The 12,073-nt window shown below is 36.0% G+C and overlaps 1 protein-coding gene across 4 annotated transcripts in view; it reads left to right on the top strand.

The window, feature by feature from the left end:
• Window positions 1–12,073, top strand: part of LAMA2 (laminin subunit alpha 2) — a 634,064-nt gene that overhangs the window by 573,850 nt on the left and 48,141 nt on the right. For all 4 annotated transcript variants that reach the window (XM_058676547.1, XM_058676596.1, XM_058676658.1 and 1 more), the window contains 3 exons: window positions 118–280; window positions 918–1,062; window positions 11,251–11,389. In XM_058676547.1, coding sequence (XP_058532530.1) covers window positions 118–280; window positions 918–1,062; window positions 11,251–11,389 — 447 coding nt within the window. The remainder of the gene's footprint in view (window positions 1–117; window positions 281–917; window positions 1,063–11,250; window positions 11,390–12,073) is intronic.

Below are 12,073 nucleotides of genomic sequence, written 5' to 3'. Positions count from 1 at the left end.
TCTTCTCTGTATATATCTACCTTTCCAATAAAAATAAATAAATCTTAAAAAAAGAAAATAAAAGAAAAATGAAAGACTAACATGATATGATCTCACTGTATGAAATATCGCCTTCAGTCCTCAGGTGGAAGATAGCGAGGGGACTATTCAGTTTGATGGAGAAGGTTATGCCGTGGTCAGCCGCCCCATCCGCTGGTACCCCAACATCTCCACTGTCATGTTCAAATTCCGGACATTTTCTTCAAGCGCTCTCCTGATGTATCTTGCCACACGAGACCTGGTAAATGACCACATACATAATACATGTTCCAATAATTGTGTTACATTTTTTGTAAAGTATCAATCATCAATTATTGATAAAATTATCAATTATTCCTTAAAATCTGAGATGACTGACAGCTAAGAATGTGTGATATAGGCAGTACTTATGAATCTTCATTGACAAATATGAATTTGTTACCTACCTTGGGTATAACTGCTTATATAATCCTTCAAGAAAAGCACCCTGTGAAAATTTTCCCAGTTTAGTAATTTGCAAAACTACTTCTGTAATCTTAGAGACCTAACTTCAAACATGATTAAATATGGCTTGACCTTGTTCACTTTTGAAATCAGTGTTTCTTAGTAGACTCTTTAAGGGAAACCATCTTTAAGGTTCCATAAAATACTTCCAAAGCAACCGTCTTTGTACTAATGGAATAAAAGTCCAGAGCTAGTAATTTGATTTGACCATTGTATGCCTTTACAACACACCCACAGAATTTCACAAAACAGTGATGCCAATTCTGCAATATCTTCTTGCAAACCTACATTCATCAATTTAGCCTTTAGATATTACTATCAAATCCAAAAATGGAGGGGAATGCCAATTTATTTTTTGTTTCTAATCACGTTTTATGTTTTTCCTATATTAATAGAAAGATTTCATGAGTGTAGAGCTAACAGATGGATACATAAAGGTCAGCTATGATCTGGGTTCAGGAATGACTTCAGTTGTCAGCAGTCAAAACCATAATGATGGGAAATGGAAATCATTCACCCTGTCCAGAATTCAAAAACAAGGTGAGTTTTTATAAGAATAATGCAGGATGTGCCTTAATCATGCTATCCAAAGCACCCACGAAACTAATCAACAAAGCAACTTTTTTTCTATAATTTTAGCTACTCACGAATTCTGTGAAAAATGGATGCAGTCATTTCTTTGGCTCAGATTCTGAGTAGTTTGGATTAGCTATGATTGATTGAAGAGCCAAATGCGTCTCTGTCATTTTCTTTTGAAACGGAGAGCTTAATTTGAAGGCATAAAACTGTCCTATAACTTGTAAAATTATATCCTATAATAGGTCTGAAAAATCTCACATGCTTATTTTCTTTCTGTGTTTTGCCAAGATATTTCCTTTAAAGCGGCCCTCAGTAGATTTTTTTTAAGGGTGATAAGGCATGGGCATACTAATAGCTCTTTGTTTCTTAAAAATCTCAGAAATTACTATGAGTGCAAGTATATAATTATGTGGCATATTTATTGTTCTAGGACATTTTAAAACCACTTTTACAATATTATTTCATTTGATTATGTGTTTTGTTCAGGTATCACAGAAAAATATGCTTTCAAACAGGTTTTGTGTCATAGACATGTACATATTTAGATATATACATACATGCTTATGAAATAAATATATATATTCTCATACTAACATAGAAATGCAAGTCTATTAGTTCTGATACTTAATCATAGCTATAATTTCCCTAATCCTGTGTGTTGTGGTATTGCCAATATCTACCAAAGAAACTCTAACACTTCTTGTTAATTTAAGTAGACCTAACACATATAAAAATATTATTGTGACATTCTATGAAAATTTAGAATAGAATATATATTGTCTTTCCTTCCTGGATTCAATTTGCACCTACTAAACACCATGCAAGGTCAAATCTAAAATAGATCCATGTCTTCAAGAAGCTTCTAACTCTCAAGGGAAGATAGACAAGTAGGATGGTCAGAGGACAGACACAGAAACCTACAGGCAGCAGACTGAAGAGACATAGAAATCAGACTTCAGCCTATGGGGGCCTTGATGGGTAAACATGAGGTGAAGAGTGAAGTGCTTTAATTCAAGTTACAGACATATCAGAGCAGTGAAGGCATGTACAACCTTGGAGGCATCATACAACATAATACATCAGAAGCAACAATAACAACGAAAAACAAAAATCTGAAGAAACATACAAACTAGAAGAAAAACTGGAATTGTGCCTGTATGTGTAAATTGGAGTATCACCATATACATTGCTCCCAAGTAAGAAAGTTGCAATGTACATTTGTACGTCACAAGCCTTGCACAGGTGCTCAGTAAAAAGAACGTTTAACTCAGTTTTCCCATAATTTCCAAGCTTCTGCCTTGACAAAAATTCTTCCATTCCAAAATGACTAATATACTGCTAAAATTTCCCTCCACGAAATGCAAATGTGCCTCAAATATTCATGGAAAATCAAACTAAACAACACATTCATCTTTTTTTTCTAATTTGATTTTTTTATTATATTTTGACAATCTTTACATAGTTAATTAGGGGGAAAGGGTTCAAGGGCTATAGGGAAGGGGTAAGGCCATTATTTCCATACTGTGTCCTTCATGTAGCTGAGGTAAAGGGGTATATTGAGGGAAAAGCCCCACCCAGTTTCCCACCCACCCCAAGTTCCGGATGTGGGGCATGCCCTGAGATACTTGCTCAAGTGGTGTTGATAGTTCACTAGTTATGAATTGCTGCCAATCTCGCCACTCCAAGCACAATGAGGTCGTTGAAGAATCCACTGATTGACATAGTCCATCATAGTCTCCGTTTTCCAGTATTTCGCTGCCAACATATACCTGAGGTGGTTGATTGACTTGATCTGTCTTCTGTCTTTACTTGGTTAGGGTTCTGAGTCTGCCATTTCAATTGGGGAGATCCCCAAAAGAAACTTTGAGGTGTTCCCAGACCAGATTCTTGTGTGTTCTAGCAAGCACAGGGTCCGCCACAGTCCATCACCCCAATCAGCTGGTGGTTGCAATTGCTGGGTTGGTTCTGTTTTCAGCCCCGACTTCCACTGGAACCAATGGGTGTTGCAGTCCAGCCTGGTTCTGCCCAGCACACACTTGGCCCTCACATAAACCAGGGGGAGCAACAGCCTCGTCAGAGCGACCCACAATAACCCCCACCAGGCCCGCCCCCTACCCTGATTTGCCAGTATGTGTGGCAGACTAGTCCAGTCTGTCCCACATCCGTTTTACTCTTGTACATGTCGATGGGTATTGAAGCTTAGTTCTATCTAACCAGCTCAACTATCCAGCCCTCATAATACATTCATCTTAATGGAAACATTTTGAAATCCGTGTGTAAGAGTGCATCAGAGAATTCGTGAAAAATGCATATTATGAAAACTAGATATTCACTTCAAAATTTTAACAGAAATAAGCTTATCTTTTAAGTCCATTTCTCTTTAATGTACGGAAGTATCCTCTCACCTTACTAACTACAAGTGAATCCATAGGCTAAACAGAAAAATGTTGCAGAAAATTGGATGAGACTAAAGGATGATGAAGCTGGTACGTGAAAGGGCCTTTTGGTATCGGTGAACGAGTTAAAGCTATTTCCTCAAAGCTATCAGGGAGTATGAGAGCTTTAATCAAGGATGTGACACCATCAGATTTGTGCTTTAGTAATGTTTCTGCGGCAGTAGCTTGGAGGATAGATTTGTGACCATTTTGAATACCACTGCAATCTGCAGCAAACAGGCAAAGTGTGAGGGGAATGAAAAATAAGTCAATAATCACAAAAATGGAGAGGATTCTAAAGTTTTTAAAGATATTAAGCATCTTAAAAGTAAAGAATTTACTTGATATTGAAGTTAAGCTAAAAGAACTATGTAGAAATTTTTTCTTGCAAGCAAGAATATCGGTGCTATTCACCAAGCTATTGAATACAGGAAAAAAGGTTTTTCTGCAAAATAGGTATGTTCTATTTTTAACATGTTGTATTGAAAATATTTTCAGTACCTTTAGCAGGCAATTAGTTAAATGTATTTGAGTATCAGTAAATTTCTAAGACACAAATGAGTAACTAGAAATCATCATATTATAAACAGTTGTCCCTGAGTAGCAGTAAGAAAAGCCAGCCATCAAATCTAGAGTACAAAGTCGCAAAGCTCTGGAGCACACTTGTACTGAACTTATATAGTAGAGGAAGATTCACAAAGGGAAAAAGCAATTTTAAAATGCAGGAAAAATGAATCCTTGAGAAAGCACTGCATCATAGTAGCAGGAAGTGATCAGGGAGATTGGTAGAAGGAAATACTGAGGTCATTGGAGAATTTGGAAAGAATGCTGATGTGGTTACCAGGAAAGCCAAATGCTCTGGGAAATCAAGGAAAGTGAGTGTGGGTGGAATCTAAAGAAGTTTGGCTCTGAAAGGCACAAGGCAGCCAGGTCAGTAGTGAAGAAAGGAGATATGGAAATAGAAGGCAGGAATAATAAGGTGAGGTACCATGTTGTTTTTCTCTACAAGTTCCCAGAACATATTAATTATCAAGGGTTTTTTTGCATGAAAGAAAGACTCTTGATCATGGTTATAGGCTAAGGAAGAAGTATCAGGAAAAAAGGTAAGAATTGGAAATAGCAAATTTAAAAATTAAGTGGTTGATAGTTCAGCAAAGTCCCTTGGAAACTCTGAAACTAGAGAAAAAATGTTTAGTGGGAAACAAATACTTCCTCTCCAGTACAGGAAGAAGAGGAGGAGGGACAAGTGAAGGTGAGAAGAATTTATAGGTACAGAATGAGATTCTGAGCTAATTCCCTTGAGATCCACCATTGCTTTTCATTGAAATTACAAGTAGAAAATTGATTTTAGGAAAGGGTGACAGGTAACAGAATAGCAAGCTTGAAGAAAGAAGGAACCAATGTTCTTTGAGAAGAAAATAAAAGAAAGAAACTGGACATTGGATTGAACCATCCAGTGTTATAAATTATAGTTAACCATGGGTTAAGCAAATTTGTACTATAAAAAACAGGTGTAATGATCCAACAATTTAAAATAATTTCCATAAACTGACATTTCTTTTAACCTGTTAATTGCTACAATTACTCAACTATCTGAAATTTTATTCTGTCCACTAAAAGTATCAAAAATGTTCATGGTGTGAAACAATATTGATCAAAGGATAAAAATGGTACATAAATTTTAAAGTAGTTTATGTTGCAGAGTGTGTTAGGGATCACACCAGAACCAAATGTAGGATGTTGGGACTGTCTTTATTGCATAGGCTTGGTGACAGCAGCTTCCACTCTACTCCAGGAGCCACTGCACCATACAAAAATCAGGGATTCTAAAGTTCTAACTCTCCAATCAATTTAAGAGCCATACAGAACAAAGTTTCCATGTGCAGGAGGCAGGAAGGGAACTGCTAGAGCCCAAAGTTTTCCTGCAGTTAACCAACCTATCACAGTAGGATGCAGGAGGGGCCCAGGGCAGAACCTCTGGAGCCATTTCTACACTGTCAAGTAATTTGAATTATCTAGAATGGCATGAGAGGAAGTTAGAAGCATCAAATGTGGAAACTGTTTCCTCCATGAGCTATCGATTGTAAATTAACCTGACAGAAGAGTACTAATCATCAACCAGATGCACCCCAGTTTAGAAATACCTCAAAATTCATAAAATGTCTTCTACAGCTAATATTTTAGATTTTACCAAAGTCACATTGTTATTACTCTGTGGCACAGAATTGGGGAAGAAAATAACATTCCTTGTCTTAGCCCATTTCTTCATTCCTGTTCTCTACATCCATCCTTTTGACACAGTAAATGAAACCTATTTTTTTAATGTATTCTTGGCCTTCAAATTGATTCTAGCCTTAAAAAGGTTTTTGCCTTCTTAAAGCTATCCAGTGTGACTGTCATTCTCACTTTTATTTTAGATCTGAATTTCATGAAATATAGTGTTTTCTTCTTACATGTAGAAAACGTAAAGATACGTAAAAGCAAATATTGTTTGAATAGATATTGTACTTCATTTGAGTTAAGTTTCAAGTTTCAAAGCACTGGTGGGAAAGAATTCTTGGCAAGGACAGTGTCACTCTTAAAAAGTTTGGAGTTCATTTTTGACGAGTCATTGGAGAGTCTTAAGTATAGTTGCAACAGGAGTAATTTCAGCTTAAGCATATTAATCTAGGTATCAGTGTGGATGAGCTATTTTCAGAAGACAAACTAAAGGTAGAGTAACCAGTTAGGTTCAATAATGATAGTCTGTGAAGGATATGAATCATGCTTGAAATAAGAATCGTCCTGGGATCCAGCCTCAGGGAAATATATAAAAAATGCACAATGATATCATTACAAAGTTATTAGAATGCCTTAAACTTGAGACTGATCATAACCAGTGCTGACAAAGATGTGGAACAACTGGAACTCTAAAATTTTTACTGTTTTTTTTGAGCAGCTGAGATACAGAGACCAGAGAGCTCTGGTTTACTTCCCAAATGGTCCCAAATGATTCCAAATGATTCCAACAGCCATGCATGGCCCAGGGCAAAGTGTGGATCTAGAGAGAAAACTCTCTAAACCTCCCAAGCTAGAGCTGGGAGTCAAACCAAGCACTCCAACGTGGAACACCAGAATCTTAACTTCTGACTGAATGCCCACTTCTGGACTATTACATGCTGCTACTGACCATGTAAAATGGCACATTATTATTAAAAGCAGATTGGTACAATTTTCAAAGTTTGAATGTATACATATCATTTGAACCAGCCTTTGTAGTTTTTGGCATTCACCCATGACACAAGAAAGCATTTATCTGTACAAAGATATACTCTGAAATATCTCTATTATTCCATTTCTTGTATGTGTGATGCTCAAGTATTAGACATAATGCAAATATTCATCAACATGTAAATTCATGTGTAGTCATGCACTGGGTAATGTTTTGGTCTGTACAGCAGGCTATATAAACAATAGTGATTGAAGAACATTTTAATGAAATAGCCTGTTTGCTTCTGACCCCTGAGCCCTGCTAGGGTACCAGGAAGTGGCACATGCTGGCTGAATTAACAGGGTCCTTGCCAGCTAAGGGGAGATGGGAACCTGGGTAAAGTTGTCATATTTTGATATCACCTTAGTGTAGCCCTGGTGAATGAACTGGTGGATACAAAACCAGTCTCCCTCTCTCTCTATCTCCCCATCACTTCCTTTAAAATAACAAACATTTTGAAAAATATGAGCAAATTATACTTTATCAGCTAACTGCTTATATTTTTTCATAGTGGGACAGATATTAGAGTTACTTAAGTGTAAATATAGTGAGGACACTGAATGATAACATGTGAATAACTTAGAGAAAGTCCTTTGGAATTTCATGCAGCATCATTCTTCCACCAAATGTAATAAATAACTCTGACTTAAGAAGGAAGACATAATCACTTTTGTTTGGAATCTGCTTAGTTTGAAACACTGAAGTGAAACAGAGATGGCCTCTTGCATATTAAATGTTGCCTCTAGGAAAAAAAAATCCAAGAATAAATACTTTTCCATTACCAATGTACTATAAGTAGATGTTAAATGTAAGTTTAGCTCAGTGATTAAAATCTGGAAAACAGAAGAAGCATAAACATGTTAAACCAAACAGTGTCTCACAGAGTGAGACTGAGAATAAAAGAGAAGCAAGAGAGCTTCTTGGTATTGTGAAAGTCAAAGAGGAAACATTTACAAAGGAATGAAATGTTCATAAGCTTTAAGAAATATATATATATATATATATACACACACACATATATATATACACATGATATATATGATGAGGGCCAAAAGGACTTTTTGGGAGTTCCTTATAGGAAGGGTCCAGGGGCTAGCAAGGCTGGAGTCCACAGAGTGGATATAGAAATGAGGTAAGGCCCCAACTATTCAGGTCCTAGCTCCCATCAGAACTTGCCTTACATGAACTATTCTCTGCTTGTGTATAAGAACACTGTCCCTGAAGGTTCAAATACAATCTTCCAGGGGATCCTGCTTTATCTTTGAGAGTCAGCCAATAGAACCAGGATCACAAGTGTGCATTTTCCCCTTAATACATTGATTTTAAACAAATTGAGAATGCTTACTAGTTTTTTATTGGATTAAGACAGAGAAGAATGACCAACGGAAAAACAACCAGCTGATAAGAACTCATAATTGAGTGTAAAATCTTACTCTGTGATTATTTGATAAAATCCTGGTTTCCTTGCTTACCCATAAAAATGTCCACAATCATCAACTTTGAAATTTTGTATTAATAACTTATCTTCTTACTCAGTAAGAAATGGGGCAAGAAATACAAGTGTTAGTATTGTCTAGCAGACCCTACTTGATCAGTATCCCACAGAAAGGTTGGAATAAGATCCTTCCTTTAAGTCGGTAGAAATACGCTATCCTGAATCTGTCTTTCTGCCAAGAGTTAACTCTAGGATCAGTAAGTTTCAATTCCATTGCGTGGCTGTTCTTTAATCGGTTTTTCCTAGAATAATTGCTCAAAATAAATATATTCATTCAGGGATAAGTGAGTTATGGCCTTGCTTCAGATAGAAAAGCAGAATCTCATTCTCCCACGCACCATTAAAATACTCATTAGGTCTTAGAAAGCTACTGTTTCCATGTTCCAGTCAACAGCCCCATAGGAAAACCTCACTGCTGATCTGAGTAAAACAGCAAATGCATGAAAATGTCTTTAAAGTTTTATCAATCTTTATTATTTTAGCCATCAGTTGAATCAAGGAAACGGGAACATATGAAAGTATCTGTATATATGAAAATGACTAAATAAGTTTATGATGGTGTGTGAAAATAATTGGATTGCTAAAACTTACAAAGTTTTTCTGATAGTAAAATTACTCATTTTGGGTGCCATTGTTTATTATTGCAAAAACGTAAAGTTTTGAGATATTAATAACTTTGGATATTTTGTTCAGGCCATTTTTGTAACTTATTGGAAAGGTAGAATGTTAGAGTGTAATGATATTTTAGAATTTCTAAAATATACCTCCATTTTTCAAAGAATACCAATTCTAAAAGATAATGAGTAGGGAAAAAATAATAATTTTTCATGGTCAAATAAATTCAGGATATACTTCCTGTTCTGTAGCCTTCTCATGGAGCATTTCATCACATCTTAGCATGTTGAAAATTCTGTACAGCCATAAAATTAAGATATGTATGTCCATTTTAGATTCCTTCCCATGGGTAGCAACTGAAGTAGTAATTAAACCCCTAATTGGAATGCCAGTAACTATATATGAATGCCTTTTGAGTCCTGTCTACATTGCTTCTAAACAGGTTTCTTGCTAATATGCACATTGTAGCAGGAAGCGCGTGATGCTTCAAGTTTTCCAGTTCTTTGTGACCCATATGAGAGATTAGACTGAGTTCTGAGTCCTCTTTTCAGCCTGGCCTAATCTTGGCATTTATAGCCATTTTGAGAGCAAAGTAATAGATGAAAGATCTCTCTCTCTCTCTCTTTCTCTTTCTCTCTCTCTCTGGCCCAGTGTGGTAGCCTAGTGGCTAAAGTCCTCACCTTGCATGTGCCAGGATCCCATAAGGGTGCCAGGTTGTGTCCCAGCAGCACTATTTCCCATCCAGATCCCTGCTTCTAGCCTGGGAAAGCAGTTAAAGATGGCCCAAAGCCTTGGGACCCTTTACCTGCATGGGATACTCAAAAGAGGGTCTTGGCTCCTGGCTTTGAATTAGTTCAGCTCTAGCTGTTTGCGGTCACTTGAGTGAATGCTCAGATGGAAGATTTTCTTCTCTGTGTCTCCTCCTCTCTGTACATCTGACTTTCCAATAAAAATAAATAAATATTTAAATAAGAAAAAAAGAGCTTCTCATTCTGTATCTCCCTCTGTTACTCTTTCAACTGAAATAAAGCTTTTAAAAAGATCTAAATATGTAAGAGATACTACTTCTGGGTATATCATCAAAGGAAATTAAAATAGCTTATCAAAGAGATGGGATGCACTCTCATATTCATTGATTATTCATAATAGTCAAGATACAGAATCACCTAAGTACCCATCAATGGATTTAAAAATAATCAAACACAGACACACTAAACCAAATGGAATCCTGACATTTGCAGAAAAATCATATAGTGGCACCCACTGCTATATAAGCACAGTAAAACCAATGCAGTACAAATAGTTTCATATGTGGAATTTTTTCTAAATAGTGTATCTGAACTTAGAATTGTGAATTCTAGAAGCTGGGAGGGTGGAAATATAGAAGAAAATAATACTCAGATGAAGTAATGAGTTCTGGTGTTCTACAGCACAGTAGGATATCTATATTTCATAATAATACATTATATAAAGAGAATTGAGAGAAACTGATAGAATCCAAACACAAACTAAGGAATAGAAGTTACCTCATCCACTTATGCTCTAGATACATGTCGAAATGTTGCATTGTATGGCATAAATGTGTGAAGATCAGATATCAGAGATTCTTAAAACTGGCAATTTAAAGTAAGAAAATTAGTGAATGGAAGAGCTTCCAACTACTTTCCAAACAATGCATTTTAAACAGAGAAGCACCTTTCTTCTATTTCCAAGTCTGAATTCTTTAGCCTCATTGTAATCATAAACACTTTGAAAGACACGAAAGAAAGTGAGTGACACCTAAGAACAGCTCTTCTTTCACAATTGTTGCCACCAGACAAAAATGTTACCTCCAGTAGAAGAGAATCCCACCCCATTTGGCAGAACCAAGCATTGCTGTCCTCCACTTCCATATACATCCTTGATATGAAAGGAACTAATACATTTTTTCAGGGGAATCTGAATCTTAGACTGTACATAATGAAATTTACAAGAAAAGCCACAGTGGGCATATTTACAATTAGCTTTCTCATTGCTCATTATACATATATATATATCAGCATTAAATTAAAATAGTTTCATTATATCTGCATCACAGAAAAGTGTATTAGTTTATTTTTCAATAGCCTTACAAATTTTTAATTTCATTTTTGTCTTTCTTTGGTAGTAAAGTTATCTTCATGGTCATTTATGTGTAGTTAGTTACTGTATTTTATTGATATGATTGTTTCTGTAGTAATTAAACGTCTAAAGACAGTACAAGTGCTCAAGAAAATTGATGCTAATTTTAAAATTAAGCTGAATTTATCTTGGAGTAAGTGGTAATACACATGGTTGATATTTCTCCAATGAAAAGTATCCTCTCTCCTTTTCAGCCAACGTATCAATTTTAGATATAGACACTAACCAGGAGGAGAATTTATCAACTGTATCTCCCGGAAACAATTTTGGTCTTGACTTGAAAGCAGATGACAAAATATATTTTGGTGGCCTGCCGACCCTGAGAAACCTGAGGTAATTTAGTACACACTTAAAGCTAAGGATTAAGTTTCAATTAAATGGTCACTGTGCTCACTGGAGTTTTGAAGTTTAATTACAATGGGAATGTCATATAACCTTTACTTACAGAAAGGTCTAATCAAAAAAAGCCATGTTGTGCATTGGAACAGCATCAGAGTTTAGAAACTAAAGGATTAATTTGACATCTTTGTTGAAGAGATCGATTGGAATCACTGTTTCCCTTACAGGTACCTGCTGAATAGAATTATGAAGGCAATTAAAGGTGGAAGCCTGAGTTGGATGTAGATCTTGTAATTGCTGTTCTCTTTGCATATTCGCTGGAAATAATAGCGCTCTGACATTGCTTAGTGTTCTGAAAATTAGTCAGTGTTCCAGGATACTGTGCATGTAACCTATTTTATTGCTAAGCATTAGCAGAATAATGGCATATTGGAACTGTCCCATATGCCTCATATTAGAAATGCATTAGCTGGGCTCAAACCCAGGCCAGCACAGATGCTTTCTATCTAGAAAAATGGAGAAACATAGTTATCTCATGGTTAAGAAAATAAAGTAACCAAAAATGTCAGAATATTTCATATGGTGTCTAATTGTACTGCTTGATATGAAACAACAAACCCAGAGTACTTGGTGTTCAGTAATGTTTACTTGAAGTTAATTAAGATGAAGAAAACTCAT

The sequence above is a fragment of the Ochotona princeps genome, chromosome 1 (assembly GCF_030435755.1).
Source record: "Ochotona princeps isolate mOchPri1 chromosome 1, mOchPri1.hap1, whole genome shotgun sequence".
Lineage (NCBI taxonomy): Eukaryota > Metazoa > Chordata > Mammalia > Lagomorpha > Ochotonidae > Ochotona > Ochotona princeps.
Note: the sequence above shows the minus strand (reverse complement) of the source record. Positions and strands in the feature narration are given on the sequence as shown.